Source organism: Suricata suricatta, chromosome 2, assembly GCF_006229205.1.
Source record: "Suricata suricatta isolate VVHF042 chromosome 2, meerkat_22Aug2017_6uvM2_HiC, whole genome shotgun sequence".
NCBI classification, from domain to species: Eukaryota; Metazoa; Chordata; class Mammalia; order Carnivora; family Herpestidae; genus Suricata; species Suricata suricatta.
Window position 1 is genome coordinate 101,284,188 of NC_043701.1, and position 20,900 is coordinate 101,305,087.

Consider the following 20,900-nt stretch of genomic DNA (forward strand, 5'->3'; position numbering starts at 1 on the left):
GCTGCCATGACCTTGGTCTAATGTCCTGGTTGCGCGCTCTGGGATCTGCAGGTGTCTTGCTGGAGCCCCACTCCTAGGAGCACAGCCACGTTGGTCCCAGAGCACGTGGCAGGTGCCGCCACGCTTTGAGCTCTGACCTCGAGGCAAGACTGGCTCCGAGGACCAAAAACATCTGCTCCTTGGTGACACGGAGCACCAGGCCCACCTGGCAGCGGCGGTCCAGCAACACTGAAGTTTCTTTTGCGAGATGAAAATAGCAGACAGCGTTGCGGTGCGTATGATCCGAGGTCGCAGTCGGATGGGGATGGAAAGCAGGTGAGCATGCTACGCCGTGACTGACCCGACCTGACCCCTGGCCTGATGTCTCTGTCCCCGTGGGGCATTGGCAAGTGACAGGTCAGAGCTGCAGGTGCATGGCTGGCTGGGAGCCCTGGGGCCATGCCCTGTGCCTCTCTGGTTAGGCTGAAGAGCCAGAGGGAGCATGCTTATGTCCAGGACACAAAAGGGGGACCTCTTTCGTGGCAGCTTACATTGCGAGTGAGTGCCAGGCCGGGTGGCCCACTGGGGAGCGTCCCATGGGGGAGTGTGCCCCGAGCTCTCCTGCCATGGTCCACAGTCCCTTGCCCTCCTCCGTCTCGTCCCAAGGGAGGGGTACAGCCTGAACATCCAGTGTGTTCTCAGGTGCTCCCTCCCATTCTGGGGTGGTGGAGGAACACACGGCCACTGCGTGCACTCGGCCGCTGCATCCACTCAACCACGGTCTTTGCTAAGTCAGGTGCTCGAGGATCTTGACTTGAATATTATTATTCGTTTTCTCTTTCCAGGCAGGTGTCTTTCCCCGGGACACACCCTCTTCTGGGACCTGGCTTTTCTTGTGCAATTTCATTTGCAAACCCATCTTAGCTCTCAGATGTTTTGTGTTTGCCTTTTGTAACGTATTGTAAAGGCGCGGCGGAAACAGGGGGGTTGTAACTGCTTCTCTGGCCCAGAGGCTCTTTCAGGCATGAGTGTAGACGTGCAAAGGTTGAACATCGTTGCTTGTGTTTTGTTCTGAGCTGGGAGCCTGCTCTCGCCCTTCTCCGCCTCTGCTGGCTCTCCAGTGAGGACCATGGTTTTTGCAGTTTGTGGTAGGAGAGGTCTCTGCCCCGCTGAAGAACGGCAGAGCTCTCTGGAGCCGTCAGCTGTGATGGGGCTCCTGTGAGTGTCGGGCCAGCCCGGATGCCTGGCCAGTGTACATTTCCTGGGGGACAAGCTGGAGCCAGGTGGGTGGAGTCTTCGTGTCTGGCGGGGGGAGGGGGGGCTTGTGGGGAGCACAGGACACACTGGCTTCTGGACAGTATACTTGGTGGCTAATGTTTAAGACTCACTTTTTTTTTAATGTTTATTTTTGAGAGAGACAGAGCACTAGCCAGGGAGGGTCAGAGAGAGAGGGAGACACAGACTCTAAAGCAGGCTTCAGGCTCCGAGCTGTCAGCACAGAGCCCGACTCCGTACTTGAACTCACAAACTGTGACATCATGACCTGAGCCGAAGTCAGACACTTAACCGACTGAGCCCCCCAGGTGCTCCAAGACTCCCCTTTTTGAGACGGAATAAGACTTTTCCTTTCGCTCCCCCAACAAACGCATCCAGACAGCGAATGACAATGAAAAAGTAGTGAACAGACTCTGTTTTATAGGACAGTTTTAGATTTCGGACAAAGTTGGATAGTACTCTGCCCTCCTGATTTCCCAAGTAATGTGGCACATTTGTTACCCTTGATGAGCGGATAGGAATACGTTTTATTAACGGAAGTCCATGGTTTACTTTTACAACAGGCTTCCATCTTGGTGGCGTGCGTTTTGAGGGTTTGGACTAAGGGATCACACACATTCACCTTTATAGCATCCTGCAGACCATTTTCACTAAACATTTTCTGTGTTCTACTCACCCCCACCCTGCACCCAGGGCAAGCGCCCATCTCCTGTCTGTCCCCACTGGTCTGCCTTCACCAGAATGTCAGAAGGTTGGAATGGTACCGTGGGTGATATGCCTTTGGGATTCCTCTGTGTCTTTTCATTTGTTTTTATTGTTGAATGATGCTCCCTGGCATGGAATACAGGTAGTGATTGTTTTTTTTAATATTTATTTTTGAAAGAGAGAGAGAGAGAGAGAGAGAGAGACAGCACACACATGGTGGAGGAGACTTTAGAGAGGGAGACACAGAATCTGAAGCAGGCTCCAGGCTCTGAGCTGTCAGCACAGAGCCTGACGCCGGGCTTGAACCCATGATCTGAGCCGAAGTCAGATGTTTAACTGACTGAGCCAGGCCAGAGTGGCGACAAGAGCCCCGATTCCTTGCAAGCCCCTGCCAGGTGCCCCAGAGTGGAGGACTGAGCTCCGCAGGCGCTGTGTGGACCCCTCCACGTGCAGACTTCACCTCCGTGCTCGGTGGGTTGGCTTGACTGGCTGTCACCACCCCTTAGGCACCTGTCTGTAACTCCACAGGCAGATTTTCTTCCTTTCCTTTTTGCTTTATATTTATTTGTTCATGGATTCCCTCCCGCACTCATGAAACGTTGGCATGTGTGTGTGTGGAGCTGAGGACACACGTGTCATGGAGAAGTGGTCCTGTTTCTGGGTGGTTTCAGTCTGCACAGGGACCCTGGCCATTAGGCGGGAGGATCTGGGCATCGAGGGGCCATGTGTGGGGAGGGATAGGGGTGGGGGGCGTGGATGCCAGGAGACAGGACCCTGCTCCAGACGAGCATATGAGTCAGCATCGGAGCGATGTCAGTTCTAGACAGTGGAACATGACTGTGTGTCATGGTCCTTGAGGAACTGAAGATAAGGAAGGGGGTTATAAATAGTCCTAACGGCCAGAGCCAAGGTCGTGCCGCCACCCACTCCAGGCCACAGGGACAATGAGTCAGTTCCCTGGGGTCCGTGCACGTGTCCACTTTGAGGATGGAGGGGTCTCAGGGGCCCTGGGGAGAGGGGAGCCGGGAGGTGGCTCATGCGGGGCTGAATCCTGCCTGCGGGTGCCGGGACCCTGGCCTTGTGGGACTGCACACAACAGGTGGGATCCCCTCACCTGTCGGCCCGGGGAGGTCCGTGCTCCCGCCTGTGCAAGCCTGCTCTGCACACCCCAGTTCTTCCCACCTCCCCTGCTCAGATGAGGTCAGCGCCCAGAGTGACTCAAGGCAAGTGTTCTAGAAAAGGCGGTTTTTTGGTAGGGAGCGTGAGCACTAGGTGTGGCTGTTGGCTTGGGGGCTGCCTGGAGACCACCGGCAGGGTCCCCAGCCCCGTGTCTCATTTCGGGAAAGGGGCACCCTTCCAGCTCCTGAGCTCTTAAGATGATACTCCGTGAGGAGCAGGGGCCGCCGCTCTGGCAGGGAGTCTCCTTGGTTTTTATCACGTTCTGTAAAAGGAGCTGCATTTTATAACAGTTAAAAAAACTGAGACTTCCTGAACTACAGATCTTGTCTGTCTTTGATGCTGCACCTTTGTGGCCGCAAGCAAGGCCGGTGGGTTTGGTGTCAGGGGGCCATGCCGGGGCTGCTGTTACGCGTTGTTTTCCCAGGAGCCCGTCTGCTAACCCTGTTCTTTCTCATTTCAGGTGCTGACTCGCTGCTGTACGCAGGTGCCCGTGGAACAGGTGGGTCCTCGGTGGGTCTTGGGGGCGTGGGCTTGTCATGCGGGACCGGTTCTTCATGTAGGGTTTGCTTTGGGGCCATCAGTGTCCCCGTGGACCTCAGAGAGGACCTGCTCTACTCACAGTGCCTCTGCACGGACCCCTGGCCTCAGGCCATTTGCACGCTTTCCTTAGCAAAGAGACCCAGGCTCACTCTTGTAACATCGGCCGTTCAGATTCCCAGACGTGGGGGGCTCCTTTGCTCAGCCTGGGTTTTCTTGTCTATGCCAGGAGATACCTCAGTCCATTTTCTTAGTAACAGAATGTGGGCCATGATGTGCCTGTTGCACAGGGCATCCGTGTGGAAAGGAAACCAGGATAGAAGGTGTGCACCTCGTCAGTAAGGAGGGTGGCAGGGATCCGTGGGGGCTGAGCGCGTCCTGGAAAATCACGCGAGGTGCGGCTGGTGGCTGGGAGCTCGGACTGAGCCACGGCTGCCCGGCAGACGCTCCCTCCAGGGTAGGACAGAATGAGCCGGGCTGTCTGGTCTGTCTACTTCCGCTCGGCTGGGCCCCAGCATGGAGGCACTGCTGTGTTTCCGGGAGCTGAGTTCCCATGATGGGAGGGGGTGGTCAGGCCTCTGTGTGAGGCTTTGTGCCGAGGAGCACGTGCGCCCCAACCACGCGTGCCCACGGGCACACAGACACACTGGACATGTTGATGACTGCAGCTCTGGGCCACCTGGGGAGCTGCACACGCCCTCGCAGAGGACCCGTGTCTCTGTGCACTGGGACGCTGTCCCCTCCCTCTTGGGTCTGGTGAGGAGTGGCAGGGATGGTGCCTGGGAAGTCTCAGCCCAGGCCGCGGCGCGTGGAGAAGACCCTGTGAGGGGAAGAGCCGTATTTGCTGTTCAGCGAGTGGGAGAGGGCAGTAAAGGTCTTTTGGTTTGTTTTTGACTGTTGTTCCTTTGCCGACTGGCTGGGGAGAACCGGTTTAATTAGTTCTAGAATGTTCCACATGCTATGTGAGGGGTGAAGGGGCACAGATGGACACGAGTCCCGCTGGGAGGTGTCAAGGGAGCCCACTGTTGGGCGCCCCAGGCCAAGTGCGGTTGGGTTTTTCCATCTTCTTCGTTGCCTTCCATCATGCCTCCTGGGAGTGGATTCACCCCAGTGCAGAAACGGACCTGGAGTGTCTCCACCAGGATGCCATTGAGTCCCAACAGGTGTGTGCTCCACGCAGGGCCAGGGTTCCTGGCAGCACACGGCGGCCTCGGTCCAGGGAGGGGCCTTGACAGCCGGCGGGGCTGCTGTGCATCTGAGACTCCCTGTTCCCCACCTTGCGGTGGCTGAGTGCCTCTGGGGACAGTGCCAGCTGCGTCTTAGGACGCAGGGGAAAGCCCTCCCCTGGCGGCCCGCACTCACACACCGATCGTCTCTGCTGGGCTCTCGTGGTCTCTCCCACTGCAGGAGGGCGAGTGAGCTTGGAGTGCGCCCGTGACCGAGCTCGCTCACGTGGCCGGCCTTCTCTCAGTATAACTGAAGAGAAGGCGGAAGCTGGTTTCTGTAGCAGGTGACCTTCGGTGTCAGGTTACCCAGACCGCGGCTGCACGTGCACGTGTACACTTTGGGAGGCTGTTCGCTGTGGTATGCGTCAAGTCACGAAGGCAGGTAGCGAGAGATCACGGGATGAGGGGGAGCCTGGAGATTAGCCCGAGGACGCTGTGTCTGTGAGCAAGTGTTGCCCGTGTCACACTTCCTCCCCATGGCCATGACGGACTCTCCGAGAGGCATTGGATGATTTCAGAAAACACGCCCACCAGAAAGGACAGTCGGAAGTTGGAGCTGGTTGAGAGGAGATGGACGTGAATGATATTACTGCCTTTATTTTATTGCGGGATTGGGTAGCAGCACTGCATTTCAAGCTTTCCGCCTGTCAGACACTGGGAGAGGGCTCCGTGTAGCAAGCTCGCCGGAGGACCTGGGGGACTCGGCCTCTCTTGCCGGCCCGGTGCGGGGCGGGCTCACTTCGACTTGCCCTCCGTGTGCAGGCATCTGGTCTGTGCGGGCCATCCCCGCCCACTGGCTGCTCCTGTGCACGTAGCGGCCGCTTCTGAAGGACAGACTCGGATCTGCTCAGCACATTGGGGTCTTCACTGAGCGATAGCCTCCGTTCTCCACAAGTCGTGAATCCTGGGGTGGGTGCGCACAGCGTGTCTGGACCCACGGCCGCCCCGCCAGACTGTGCATCTCATGAGAGCGTGTGTCACCACGGCCCCAAGGGGGGTAGCTCCCCTTGGGCAGCAGAGGGCTGCAGACGGCCTCATCTTCAGTGCTCTGCTCTTCAGGACACAGGGCACGGTCTCAGGAGTCCTGGTGGATAATAGGCCAAGTCTTTTTTGTTATTTATTTTGAGAGAGTGTGTTCAAACAGGGGAGAGACAGAGAGAGAGGGAGAGAATCCCAAGCAGGCTCTGGGGCTTACGGGGCTGGAACCCATGAACTGTGAGATCGTGACCTGAGTCTAGATCAAGAGTTGGACGCCTACCGGACTGAGCCCCCTGCTCTTGCAGGGAACAGGTGAGCCTAGATGAAGAGGGGCCTCCCAGCCCAGGCCTGCATCTGGCCTCTGAGATGAGGAAGTGTTTCGCAGTGAGAAGGAGCACAGAGGAGGCCTCGCCCCTGATCCGGACAGTGCACCTGCCATGTGCCCCCCAGATTCCTGTCTACCTGAAACCCGGGATGGGCTGAGTTTGCGGACATGGAGAAGTCTGGCTTGACTCCTGTCCCCAAGAGCAGAGTGGAGGATGTGGTCACAGGGGGAAAGACTGATAGTTGGGAGGTGGTGGCCCTGGCGCCGCAGGAGCCTGGCAGGATGTTCCCACAGCCTCCCGAGGGCCCTATGGCCTTGTCTCCATGCGGCTGCCAGCAGCCCAGGGCACGCACTCTCTTCCACCCCTCTCATGTTTGCTCAGCGTCCTGGGCTCTCCCTGAGCTTGGCCCCGGTTCTGCGGTGGGGCCATCTCGGGGCCTAGGTGTGCCCCATGGCTCTGGTCTGGGCTGGCCAAGGCCGTCTGGGCCCTGCCTCGGAGCCCAGGCACATTGTGGACATGCAGAGGAGCAGAGAAGGATGTTTGTGTAAGGTGTTTGAAGGAGGAGCAGGGGACCTGGCCTTCCAGAGCTTTCCTGGAGAGGCAGGCGAAGTCCTCGTGGTTGTTGGGGCCTGGATGGGCGTTGAGTCGGCCTGAGTATGGCATGGGTTGGGGTGGGGAGGAGGGGAGACCCTCTTCCATTGACCTTTGCCCCCAGCCTCCATCTGCAGCTGTTGGTGGAGCCTTCCTTCTCCCAGTGCTGCCTGGGGGCCATCACCATACTTGGCACAGATTTCACTGGAAACCGGGGCCCCGCCACTTTCCAGCCACAGGCCAGACTTTGGTCCACCTCTGGCTTTGATGTCACCATGCCCTCCCGCAGCTACTGTAACATCCTTGGCGTTTTCCAGCAGACAGGGAGAAATCGCCTGCATTTCCAGGATGGTGTGCGTCTCCTTCGTGGGAACTGCCGGCGGGCGACCTGGAGCCTCCATTCATAGACCCTTAGAGAAGGCGGGACAGGCTGCCATGAATTCAGGAAACCCCAGCCACACTGGGCCTCCCGTAGCAAGCCCAGGCTGAAAGCAGGGCAGAGCTAGGTTTGCTGGTGGCCAGATGGCAGGCAGCAATGGACACGCAGCAGGGAACGTGTTGACCTGGTGTTCCCTTACCTCCAGGGGGGCTGGGGGTTGGGGCAGAGCCTGGCTAATGATTAACCTCCTTGCCGGCTGCAGGCCTATCCCACTAGCAAGGCTTGCCCTGTGTCTCTTTCTGTCCAGTGTGTGAAACCAGCGTTCTGTGTCACATTCACAGTTGGTGGTGTGGGCACCCGGGCACGGGGCTCTGAGTTCCCACCGCCCGGGCCACTGACTGCATCCTGGGCTCCACTGCTTCTGGCCTCCAGCAAGCCCTTGCCTTCGGAGTCGATGGGGGCCGTGGTTTCAGTGAATGGATGTCCCCAAGTCCCCAGGCTGGAATCCGCCACAGAGAAGAAGGTTCTGTTTGAATGTCCTTCCTTTGTAGCCCCCCACAGGCTCCGAATGCAGGGGGGCCTTGGAAGGCAGAGGCTGAGTGGGATTGGGGTGGAAACAGCGGTGCACTCTTGCAGGCGGGCTGGGCACTTACTGGTTTAGTGCCCCAAGTGGGACATTGAGAGCGTGGGGAGAGGCCTCGTATCGACGGCACTTCAGTGACCAGAGCGTGATTTTACCTGCAAGAGGGGTGATTATGAAAAATGCACACAACACCACTTCCCCCACCAAAACAGTGAAAGTCTCTGCTGGAGAGGGACCCTGGCCACCAGTGCTGGGGTGGGCAGCGGGGAAGGACACACAGCATTCCGGATCCAATTCCTCCCCGAGTTCCACGTGACCAGGGTCTTAGCCGTGGAAGTGGGTGTCGGGCTAACTGGTGTGGGGTCTGTGGTGTCCCGGCCATGCCGGGAACGTCTCTGCTGGGAGAGCGGGGGGTGTTCCTGGGGTCACCGCAGGCGTCACTGAGGTCTGGGAAGGTCTCCTGTGTGTCCGTGGTCCATGCAATGTGGGAGTGGAAGGCCGCCAGGCAGCGGGAGGTCTGGCCTCACGCTAGGCTCGCTTGTCTGGGTCCCTCCCGGTGCAGTTCCCGTGGCTTCTCCTTCCAGTTATTAGGAGACGGTTCCATCAGGAGAATGGAGGAGGTTTTGTCCTGTTGCATATTGAGGCTGCCTGGGCCCCTCCCTGTTCTGAGAAGCTTCTCCACCTGGCTCACACGGTGCTTGCCGGCAGTGGTGACCGGCCACGGTCCGTTTGCCTGCGTGTCTGGCTGCGTGGTGAGTGCGGTGGCCTGTCCTCGGGTTGAATGGAGTCTGGATGTCGGGCTCCTGGGGACCGATGCAGACGTGGGCTGGATCCCGTGTAAGAGCGGTCAGTCAGCTTTGCGACTTTGGGCTGCGACATCACTTTCTGATCTCTGTAGCCGACTTTACAGAAAGCACTTATTAAAGGGAAAAAACCCCCATCCAAACCTGAAACTTTGTTATTGGCCTTTGAGAGGTGCTAGGAGCCCAACTCTTTCTGAAAATTAGGAAATAAAGAGAAACAAGCTCTTTAAATTTTTCAGAGAGAGACAGAGACAGAGACAGAGACAGAGAGAGAGAATCCCAGTCATTCCAGAAATCATAAGTCCGTTATTTAACTGACTGAGCCACCTGGGCAGCCTTAGACACAAGCTTTTAATCTTCTTTTCTTGCACAAACTGTACCTCAAGGTTAAAAATAGACAGAGGGAAAGCTTTGTTTTTGTTTTTTTTTCCCAAAGAGGGAAAGTTTTATGTATTAAAATTTTTTCTTTAAATGTTTTATTTACTTTTGAGAAGAGAGAGAGAGACAGTGTGAGCAGGGGAAGGTCAGAGAGAGAGGGAGACACAGAATCTGAAGCAGGCTCCAGGCTCTGAGCTAGCTGTCAGCACAGAGTCCGACCCGGGGTTCAAACCCATGAACCGCGAGATCATGACCTGAGCCAAAGTCGGAGTCTTAACTGACTGAGCCACCCAGGTGCCCCGAGGGTAAGTTTTATATGAGGAGAAATGCTGGCCAGTAGATGTCCAGAAAGAGAGAGTTAAAATGTGCCCTGTTGCAGTAACAGGGTGGCCATGACCCTCTGTGACCTCCTGGGTCACAAAAGGAAGCTGGTGGGGTCATGTGCCTCCTCAGGGGAAGTTGGCCAGGACCGTGGACCTCAGGGAAGCACGGTCTGTCCCTTGGCTGAGCCCTTGGCAGAGACCACCCCATTGCCACACGGAGCCCAGACCCGTCCTCGGCAGACAGGAGGCGAAGGGCCAGGCTGGGGAAGTTCTGCTGGGCAGAAAGCACGTGGTCACCTCCGAAAGAATCACAAGAGGAGGAAGGCTCTCTATTGTTAAGGAAGTGAAGAGACGTTAGATAAACACGGTCAGGCTTTATTTGGAGCTGGAGTCCAACTATCTGACTGTAAAAAAGAAAACTTGTAAGGCAGGGAGATGGGAATGTTGAAGAGCTATTTGGTGGCATTAAGGAATCATGGTTAATGAAAATGGCATTTTGTGGCTGTATTTACAAAACACAGGGTGCCTGGGAGGCTCCAGCGGTGGAGCGGCTGACTCGTGATCTCTGCTCAGGTCGTGATCTCCCGGTTCGTGGTTTCAAGCCCGACTTCGGGCTCTGTGAGGACGGTGCGAGCTGCTTGGGGTCATCTCTCTCTCCCCGCCCCTCTCCCCAAGTTGTGCTCTCTTTAAAATAAAAACAAAAAGCGAAAACCATCTTCTGAGGATGCCTACTGAAATATTTACAGAGGAAGCCATGCGATGTGTGTGTGGGGCTGGCGTCATGATGGTGTGGGGAGGGGCACAGCTGGGCGTGGGGAAGCACTTGGGGGGACAGGTGGGTCCTGGAGCTCAGGAGCCCAGCTGGGATGTAGGTGCGGGGTGAGCACAGAGCTCAGGGCTGCCTGGGAGCTCTCCCCCTTGCTGGTAGGAAGTGGCCCCCCCACCCACCGTATTCCTGCTGTCCTGTGTGACCTAATGGCTTTGGCTCGCCCCTGAGTCATCAGTGTGTGACATTCCGGACAGAGGGACAGACGGATGGGTGACATCTGGAAAGACCAGTCTGCTAGATGAAGTGTTTCACTGCAAACCTGCTGAGATCAGCGGCACGTGACACTGGGTTGATACAATGTTTCCTGAAGTGGCAATGTTTGCTTCATTCATGCCTTCTTTAAAGCTAGTAGATTATTCCTGGACTAGCCAAGGGCGTTCTCATTCTCTTCCCCCTGGAAGACCACCTACTTCCTTCCCCAGATGTTATCTTTAATAAGATTTGCTCATGGAAGAAATTAGGCCAAGGCGTGTCTCTTGAGTGGGAGAAGACTTGGACTCCGTGTGACAGATAACTGGAAAATTCAGAGTTAACAATGGGTTTGGACGTGATGAGGTAGTGAGCTCCCCGTCCTTGGGGGTATTCAAGCAGAGGCTGCAGTGGTCCTTCCTTAGGTGATTGCAGGCTGTAACAATGACTGCAAAGGATACTTTAGTGAAGCCAGCGTTGTATTGTGTTCGGTACTATGATTTTTCCTGCAGACCAAGTAGTGCAGAGTATCCAGGTCCATGGGCTACGAAATGTGGTCCCAGATCAGCCTCATTGTCAAGCTGGGACCTTTGGGACACGTATTCTCTGCTGCACTGCAGGCCAGCTGAATGAGAAATTCTGGGGTGGCATCCAGATCTCTCTTTTTTAACATTTTATTTATTTATTTTGAGAGTGGTAGAGAGGGAGAGAAGGAGAGAGTGGAAAGGAAGAAGGTAGAGGCAGAGAGAGGGGAGGGATAATCCCAAGCAGGCTCCACGCTGTCAGCACGGAACCCGACATGGGGCTCGATCTCACAGACTGTGAGTGTAAGGCATCCTCAGTGGAAAGAGGCAGGGTCCCCTGCTTAGAAATATGACTGGACTAACTGTGGTCGTGATTTGTTCTGTATGTTATCATGACAGATTTCCTCTGTGGGGACGTTAGAATGGGGATTTGGGGGAGCCTGGGTGGTTCCGTTTGTTTAGTGTCTGGCTCTTGGTTTCGGCTCAGCTCATGATCTCCCAGTTCATGAATTCATCCCTGAGTCTGGCTGTGTGCTGACAGTGCTGAGCTTGCTTGCAGCTCTCTGTTTCTGCCCCTCCCCCCAGATAAATAAATAAAAGATAGGGACATTATCCCGCTATTTCTAACATGAGTCCGAGTCTCACCATCTGCAGGTTCTCATAGATTCAGTTGCAGTCGAGCCTCCTTGTGTGCAGATCTGTGACCTTGCTAGATTTGTCTGTAATCCTGAATGAGCGGTCACCTGGCATTGGCGGCCAGCCACAGACCACATCTCTGACCCATCCTGAACCCCTGCCCCTGGCAGGTGGTGCTCAGTGCCTCGTGCTTGCGCATGGCCGTGCTCCCCTGTTAGTGCTCCCCGGTTGAAAATGGCCCTCCCGCAGTGCTGCGGGCTCTAGCCCCGCAAGCCCCCAATTCACGCGGACTTTGTAGGCAGCGTGATCCGGAATAGCAAGAATCAAATGCACTGATGAGGTCGTGACCGGGGTCCTCAGAGAGCTCTGTTGTCCAGTTGTCACCTGCCAACTTCTTGTACACCGGACTTGCCTATCAGGGAGTGCAGACCCCAGCCTGTGTTTGCTGCCTCCCTTCAGCTTGGAGTGGGCAGTTCTTTTGGCTTGGTGGGGCTGCCAGGGGTGAGAGAAGTAGACCGCCCACTGTGCTGCAGGAAGGGTTCACTGGGCCCCCGGGCCCTGGTCCCGCCGTGCACCGCGCTGTGCCCCCCACCCCCGCCCGGCCCTGCCTCTGCTTCCCCTCGGGGCAGTGGGGTTTCGAGGGTCCCCAGCTGGGTGAGCTTGGCAGGTTGGCACCGTTCTCTGGGCTGGGTTGAGCGTGCCTGCGGGTTGGCAACGGGTGCTCGCGTGTCACATGCTGTCGTTTGCCGCACGCGCCCGCAGATCTGTCATGTAACCAATCAGGATTTGTGGGTGGTTATGGATGTGAATGTCTGTTGGATTGTGGAATCCTAAAACTGAGCGCATTTATGCGCCTGAGACAGACAGCCGCCTGTCCCCGTCTGGCAGCCTGGGGCTCCCCTGGCCCGAAATTCCCCGTAGGGCCTCTGCAGAGTGTACGTTGTGACAGCTTGGCCACACTTAGGGGACAGCCTGCCCACAGCTGAGCTCGGGTTCTGTCCTGCCGCGCAGCCATCCCGCCACGCAGCCATCTCGGCCACAGTCCCCGCCTTCCGGCAGCAGATCTGTGGCTTCAGAGGCTCACATGTGGTTGGTTTGTGCAGCGACGGCGTCTGGTACATATGGCCTGGGCAGGCGCAGGGGCCCACATGGTGGGCTCTCCGTCCCCCTGCAGGGTGATGCGGGGTGCCGTATCGGACTGAAGAGGCTGGCTCCAGGCGCCCAGCCAGAGGCGCTGCGCTGCCCGTGTCTGTCTTCCAGAACGCAAGGAAGGATGCTGAAGGCCAGTAGGGCGGTCTTTATTTAAATTCCTTAAATATGTTTTTATCCTTGAAATACAGTTGACCAGGGCGCCTGGGTGGCTCAGTCAGCTAAGCGCCCTACTTCACTCAGGTCCTGCTCTCACAGTTCTTGGGTTTGAACCCCACTTCAGGCTCTGTGCCGATAGCTCAGAGCCTAGAACCTTCTTCGGATTCTGTGTTTCCCCCTCTCTCTGCCCCTCCCCCACTGACACTCTGTGTGTGTGTGTGTGTGTGTGTGTGTGTGTGTGTGTGTGTCTGTGTGTGTCTGTGTGTGTGTGTGTGTGTCTCTCTCTCTCTCTCTCAAAAATAATAAACATTGAAAAGAAAAAAAACAAAAGAAACAGAGTTGACTGTAAGGGTATATTGATTTCAGGTGCGTAGTGTAGTGAGGGCACAGTTTTGGATGTTACCCTGTGGTAAGTGCGGGTGCCATCTGTCGTGGTACCATGTCACTCCCGTACCACCGACCGTATCCCCTACGCTGTCCCTGTGACTTGTCCACTCCGTAACCGGAACCCTGTGTCTCCTCTGTCTCTTCCGTCTGGAGCCCCTTGGTTTGTTCTCTGTATTTATGGGTCTGTTCCTACTTTCTGTTGGTGGTTCATTTGCTTTGTTTTTTGAAAGGTGCCAGATAGTGAGTGAAGTCCTGCAGTATTTGTCTTCCTCTGTCCGACTTCTTTCCCTTACCACCGTGCTCCCTAGCTCGATCCACACTGTTGCAAAGAACTCATCCTTTTTTATGGCAGAGAAATAGTCCATTGTGCGTGTACACTGCATCTTCTATATCCATTCGTCCATCAGTGGACACTTGGGCTGTGTCTGTATCTTGACTGGTGTAAATAAGCCAAATAAATATAGGGGTGCACTTGACTTTTCCAACCAGTGTGTTGCCGTATCCAATAAGAGTTTCCTATCCAAAATATATAAAGAACTGAGGCAACTCATCACCGAAAAGCCAAATAATTTGATGAAAAAATGGGCGTGGGTTCTGAACAGCTACTTCCCTGTAGAAGACATCCACATGGCCACCAGACACATGAAAAGATGCTCAGCATCACTGATCATCAGGGAAATGCAAATCCAAACCGCAGTGAGACAGCACCTCACACTGTCAGAGTGGCTGAAATGAAGGACTCAGGAAAGGACAGATGTAGGCGAGGAAGCGGAGAAAGGGGAGCGCTCTTGTGCTGTTGCTGGGAATGCAGACGGTGCAGCCGCTCTGGAAAGCCGTATGGAGGTTCTCCGAAAACTAAAAATGGAACTACCCTGTGATCCAGTAATTCCACTACTGGGTATTTACTCAATGAAAGTGACTCCGTTCCTTTGGTTCTTGCAGGGCAAGACAGGGTTCAAGTCCAATCTGCAGTTCCCGTGGGGCTGTCACTGCGGCTCCAGCCAAGACTCTCCTGCCTTCTTCTTTTTCTTCTTCTTCTTTTTTTTTTTTTGAGAGAGAGAGAGCGTGTGAGCAAGCAGGTGAGCAAGGTGCAGAGAGAGAGAGATAATCCCAGGAGGGGCAGAGAGAAAGAGAGAGAGAGAGAGAGAGAGAGAGAGAGAGAGAGAGAGAGAGAGGTGGGGCTTACCTGAAGCGGGGATCCTGTTTTACCCAAAATGGGTCTTGAACTCATGAACATCATGAGATCATGACCTGAGCCCAAGTCAGATGCCCAGCGAGGCCACCCCGACACCCTCACCCGCCATTTTCATGCAGCACTGATCCGTCTCTTTCTGAACGTGGTCTTTGCCACCCAGCATGTAGTCCACGCTCATTGTCTGGTCCCCACCACCCTCCATTGTAAATCTGCCCCTTCGTGTGTTTTCAGTCCCACTGTGCACGCTCCTGGTAAACGCTGGAAAAAATAACGCTTGAAGTGACCTGTTCATGAGTTAACATTGCCAGGGAGGCATCCGTCGGGATGCTGTCCGATACCCAGTCTTACTCTTACCACCGCCTTAGAGCAGGGCGCCCGTGGGGGCGGCAGGCTGGCCTCTCTGTCCTCATGCTTGCATTCATTGAGGTCTTGGAGCCCGGCTCTGCTCTGCGCATGGGAGGGCCCTGCGATCTCTCTGGTTTAGATTAGCGTCCTGGAGATCTTATTCCATCCCAGCACCGACCTGGGGAGCGGAGGGGCGGATGTGCGCACCGGAGTCCTGGAGGTCCCAGGACCCGCTCCCAGGGACGGGCTATGGGAAGTTCTCCCTACAAGACTCGAAAAGCAGGCGGCACTCGGAGGCAATTACCCTGAGGCAGCTGCTGAGGATGCTGGGAAGTTGTGAACCGTAGGGTGCTGATCATAGCGCCACGTGTGCGTGACAGACATTGGGGCCCAGATGACATTCAGGCAAAGAGGAAATGGTGCTCCCACTCGACCTTGGATGCCACACAGCTGTTGAAAATTACTGTGTAGGAGAAAATTTGAGGATCATATCATAGCATATTGTACATCATGTCATATGGTATTATATCCCATGACATCATATCATATATCATGTCATACATGTTACCTTGTATCCTATGATATCATATCATGCACTGCATATCATACATGTTACCTTATGTCCTTTTATGTCATGTCTACATTACGTATCATACATATATTGTAGTATATAACATGTTATATACAGTATTATACATCATATATATTACACTATATTCTATCATTCAACCGTATCATCGTATATCTTATATCATATTGTATTATGTATCATGTTGTATCGTATTATATTACATTATATTATGTTATATTATAAACTTTCAGATCCAGGCTGTGCTGGACACGTGACCTTCCTGAGTATAGACAAGAGAGAAAAACCACTGGTGTGTGTGTGGGAGTCACTGCTGGTCTAAATCCGCTCACTGGCCCATGAGGCATTCCCAGATCAAAGCGCTGTGTTCAGAGGACACATCTGAAAATATAACAGTCACCGTTTTATTATTTTTTAAAAGTTTACTTATTTTAAGAGAGAGAGCAGAGGAGGCAGAGAGAGAGAATCTTAGTGCAGAGCCTGATGCACAGCTTGAACTCATGAACTATGAGGTCGCGGCCTGAGCCGAAATCAAGAGTTGGACACAACTGACAGAGCCACCCAGGCGCCTCTGTCCATTTTACCACTTTATAAGCAACTCCCAGTGCTGGTGAGGTGCTCTGCAGAGGTGCAGGTGAGCATCCCCATCCGTCTGCCCGTGTGGGTAGCCCGAGCCTGGGCACTGACCTTGGGCAGCTGGAGCTTCTGCGGATGAGCCATGTGCCTTTGGTCAGGTCGGGTCCGGTCAGATCGGTGCCGTGGACTTGACTTCCTCACAGGTACCAGAGGGAACAGCAGTTCAGTGAGGAATTTCGATTGCACGCGAAGCTTGCCCAGCAGGTCACATTCTGTACGCAGTGGGTAGGTTGACATGATCTGGGGATGAGTGAGTCCCCAATTTGCGGCTAGGTTTTGTCGATAGGGGTTGGCCCAAGGAGACTTATCTCCCAATGGGACTTGGGTCCTCTGGGTTATTGGCACGGTGCCACCTTCTCACTCATCTGACTCCTAGCTGTCAGAGGAATGCTCGGAAATGGGGTCTCCTTAGCGCGAACACAGGCGGTGTTAGAAAAGTCAGCAGGAGGTTTCAGGGTGAGCTTCTCTGTTTAAGGGCTGCCAGGAGCACCTGGGTGAATGTCCTTCCCTTTTCACACACACGAGGACCCCGGTGGACCGGCTCCCTGGCTGAGCCCAGAGCGTCCTATCTGTAGAGACACAGCTGGGGTTTGAGCCTGGCTTTCCCCAGGATCACTGGGAAAGTAACTGGACGGCAGCCGAGATGCCCTTTTGGGTGGCAGTGAAGACCCCAAAACCTTGGGGACGGTTTTTGAAATGGTCACTTGGTAAATGGTAATTTCAGGTGGTCCTTTGAAGTTTTTTGGAAATTAGGAAATTGGGAAGTTCCCTCGAAATTAGGAAATCTGGTTTCTCATGGGTAGGAAAGCATGATGCGGAGTGAGGTTCAAGCTTGGTTTTGGGCAGTGGTTGTTAATTTAGGGAGGTGGGATACTGTGATTTGTAAGAAATACCGATTTCCAGCACAGCAGTCCCCAAACCCATGAGGTTTCCTAAGTGGAGGAGCAGATAGGCCGAGTCTTATGCTAAGGGGGTGACCCTTGGAAAGCACCTGAGGATGAGGGTTGGTTGCCAGGGAGACCGCCCATGTGGCTGTCCCCACCCCCGAAGATGTAAGCCCCACCCCCTGACCTCCAGAGGAGGGGCTTCGGGGAGACCACCCACATGGTCACCGGGTTGGAACTGTAAGCCCCGCCCTCCCACCCTGGGCCTGCAGGTCTGCAGGTTGAATCAATTACCAATGGCCAGTGATTTCATCAATCATGTCCTTGCAATGAAACCCCCATAACCCCCCAACAGACAGGGTCCCAAGAGCTTCCGGGTTGGTGAGCACGTGAAGATGGGGGGACAGCGGGCCCTGGGAGGGGTGGGAGCTCAGCGAACCCTCTCCAGAACGTTCCCTGGGCAGCTCTCCCTTCCCTCTGTTCCTGAGTTACATCCTTTTATAACAGACCAGGGATCTAGTGAGTGATCAAATCCAGTTTTCTTTTTTTTCCTCCCTTTTCTTTCTTGGAGAATTTTTTCTTAAAAATTTAGTATCTAAATGAAAGTGGAAGAATACTGTCGTGACCTGTGGGTGAGGCCTGTGGTTGTGGCTTGTGGTTGTGGCCTGTGGGTCCTCTGGAGTGTGGCTTGCCCCCGTGCATCGCGGCTCTGGCTCTTGGACCCCCTTCGGTCCCCACACCCTCCCCCTCCTCAGCGCCGGGACCAGGGCCTGTGGGTTCCCACCCTTCTCTCAGTTCCGCTCCGTCGCCTAGACCCCCGCCCGGCCCCAGCAGCCACCTGTGCTGCATCCCCCGCCCCCTGGCCTCCCTGGGGAGACTGGAACACCACTAAAGCTGGCCTTGCTGAGAGCTTACGCCTTCCAGGCACGGTGTCTCTTGCTCTCTCTGAGCAGGTCTCATTTGACACTTCCCCACGGTGTAGTGTTCAGTGACTGGCCCCAGTGTGCAGGTGGGGAAACTGAGGCCCCCAGCAGCCACCTGGCACCGTCACTGTCCTGGCACGAGGGGGACACACGCTCGGCACCCGCTGGAGCGGCTGCTACTCCCCACAGCCCATTCCAGGCCCTGCAGCCGGTGGCTCCAGGTTCCCACCCACACCATCTGCCGTTAGGTGCACCCCCTCCCCTTAACCTTGTGGCCGCCGCCGGGAAACCCCCTTCAGAACACATCTGGGACCCTGCTTGTCAACCCTTTTCAGAAGCCTCTGCAGGGCTCCTCCTGGCCCAGGAAATGTTCTGACCGGGTCCGGGCTGCAGGAGCCCCGTCCGCAGGCCTGTCTCCCCTCGTCCTCACACACTGTGGCCCCTCCCGGCCCGTCTCCAGGGTGGCCTCCTGAAGGCCCCCCATGTGTGCAGGGGGTGGTCTCCTGTCCAGTGGCCGTCAGTGGCCCCCGTCATCGCTGCTGGCTGGTACTTCCAGGACCCTCATCCAGCCCCTCGGGAACTGTCCTGTTCGTCGTGTTGGGCACTGTGCCAGGATCCGGAGTGGTGCAGCCGGGAGGCCCAGCCCCAGTGGATGGCGTCTGTCATGGAGCATGCGTCTGTTGCTGGCAGGGAGGACACTCACCGGAATGCCTCTGGCGTGTGTGAGGACAGATGGGGCCAGGGGTCACGGGCACCCGGCTGGCCATGCCGGGAACCTGTAGCTTCATGAGTGACTAACGCCCAGGCCAGCTGTGCCCTCTCAGCGCAGGGAGCATGGGCCATGGACTCAGCTGTTGGCTTTCTCTGGCCAGCAGGCGCGGTGGGCGCCCCAGGACCATGAGCCCAGCACTCGGGCACGGTGGAGGCGCAGGGTGGAGGGCCTACCTCCCAGCAACTGAGGGTTTCTGTGGCGACACTGGGGCTGCCCCAGGTGGACCTCAGGGTAGAATGGGGCCACGGCCCCGCTGGGTGCATCTGGAGCTGACTCAGGCCCCTCCTGCTAAAGCTCCAACCACAGGAGGAGTGATGGCACCCTCCCGCCTTTGGAAGCGTGCAGCCGGCGTGGCTCCTGGGCCATGGAGGGTCACTCTTGTTCTGGCTCCCTTCCCTGGGGCTGCCGGACTGGAACACGGTCCTGTTGGGAATTTGGGGGCGTTTTTGAGAGAGCCGGGCCCCAGGCTTGCTGTGTCCTCTGTCAGCACGCAGGAAGGGATAATACGTGGCCCTGTGTGGCCTGCTGCCACCACAGGCAGACCTGGGGACAGTGGGCCCCTCCGGCCTCTCCCGCCCTCCCGGCCAGGCTGGAACGCCGCCCTTGTCACCTTGGTAGGAGCCAAGTGCTTCCAAGAGTGAGAGGTCCTGTTCGTCCCCAGGTGTGCTGACCTGACAGGTGAAGGGGTGGCTGTCTGTCCCCACGCTCGCTCTCAGGAAGACCCGCCAGCCTGCCTGAGGCAGAGACATGCATGGAGTCGTCACCCTCCTCTCCAGCCCTTGTGACAGGGTTGGGTTTGGGAGGGGCTTCGAGGGACCCAGCACGCACTCCCATGGTCCTCTTTATAGGGAGAGACGTTCTCGTTATGAAATAATGGATTAAAATAAAAGAGCATGCGTGTGAGACGTGATAATAAATGAGCCCACTTGGATCTCCCTCTGAACGTAAGGGAGGAGACTGCCTGATGACGAGATCCGTCCGATGGTTGCCAGTGTAGACCCGGCTGTGGGGTCTGCGCTCTGCTCTCTGGGCCCTCCTCTGCCAGCTCCGAGTTTGATCCAGGCGCAGACAGGCTGGGTACCTGAAAAGCTGCTGTAGCCCCCCTGTCGGACATGGGACGTATGTCCAGTGCCCCACTCTCTGTTTTGGCCTCCATGAGCCTCGGAGCGTGAGGGCACGTGTTAGGAGAGACCCAGCTGCTTCTCTCTGGTCCGCCTACCCACTGAGACCCTGTGTTTGTGTCCTGTCTCTGGTTTTGTGGGCATGTAAAAGACAGAAAGGAGGGGGCGGCACCTGGGGCGCTGTGGGATGCAGGCCTGAGAGCTGCCCACCCAGGAACACGCAGTAGGCTGGTCTGGGGGTAGGGGTGGGGCTTTGGATAAGCCTCCCTGCGCCCCCATTTCCATACCCCCCTGGGGGCCAGGTTGCCCTCAGGGCTATAGTTCCTGCCCAGGAGCCTGTCCTGCTCCCCCTGGGTCCTGCGGGGCCTGGGCCGGGCACACGCTGCCAGTGCCCTGTGTGCAAGCATGCGCACTGCTTTTGTGGGCTGGGCCTGCCCGCGGCCCTGAGACTTCCCCAGCCACAGCGGGGCGGGCTCTATCCCACCTGCTCCCCGTGCGGCCAGGGGCAGGGAGAGGGTGCGGGACTCCAAGCAGGGAAGGAGCCAGGCAGTGAGAGGGTGCTGCTTCTGCAGGCCAAGCCCTGGCCTGGGGGGCCCTCGGCAGCGTGGTGAGTTCTGCCCCCGGAGGGATCTGTGGGGCCCGTTCACTTGGCAGTGGCCGTCCCTCCTGTTTGCTCACGTCCTTGCTCTGCTGCGAAGGGGCAGTAAAAGTTCCATGGAGCGCTGAGTGTGACGCTCCTCCCACCGGCGGCTTCCTGGGCTGCCCCTTCTGGGGACCCCCTTCCTCCCTGCCCCGTGCTTTCACGGGCACCTTCCTTCCATATGGTGCAGCCTACGCACCGCCGAGCACTGAGTGCGCGGTGCAGACTTGGCGCAGGCAGTCTCTCTGGGAGGGAAACCGTTTCTTCTGGAGGAGCTGGGGGGCAGGGGGGAGAGTGACGTTCTTTTCATTTCCGAACTTGAGCCTGCTATGTTTTTCTTGGACCTTTGCTGCTGCTCCTGGGTAAGCATGGTAAGAAAGACGTTCAGGCTGGGCGCTCCTGATAATGACTTCGCTTCTGGTGTTCTTCTGGAAGGAGAAGTGGCCAGCTGGCTGGCTTTGGGAAGGTCTTGATTCTCCGGCTGTCGTTGGTGTGAGGGCCTCTCCAGGCACTGGGGTCCGTATGGACTTTCAGGGGGAGGTTGCCTTTCGGGGCCAGCCCCCCCACCCCCGGCACCCAGTACGGCCACTGGGTGTGCAGCTGGTATTTATTTAGCACTGCGGACCAGCCAGCTGCCCTTGTTAGCCCTCCTGTCCACGT

General features: G+C 56.4%; 1 protein-coding gene across 4 annotated transcripts in view; it reads left to right on the plus strand.

Annotated features, from left to right (window-relative positions):
• The window catches only part of TNS3 (tensin 3), a 152,685-nt gene that overhangs the window by 20,834 nt on the left and 110,951 nt on the right, over nt 1-20,900 (plus strand). For 3 of the 4 annotated variants that reach the window (XM_029930773.1, XM_029930765.1, XM_029930782.1), the window contains exon 4: nt 3,599-3,637. In XM_029930773.1, the coding sequence (XP_029786633.1) occupies nt 3,599-3,637 (39 nt within the window). Of the gene's footprint in view, nt 1-3,598; nt 3,638-19,748; nt 20,208-20,900 lie in introns of those variants that run through there. The other variant, XM_029930790.1, reaches the window with a different exon arrangement.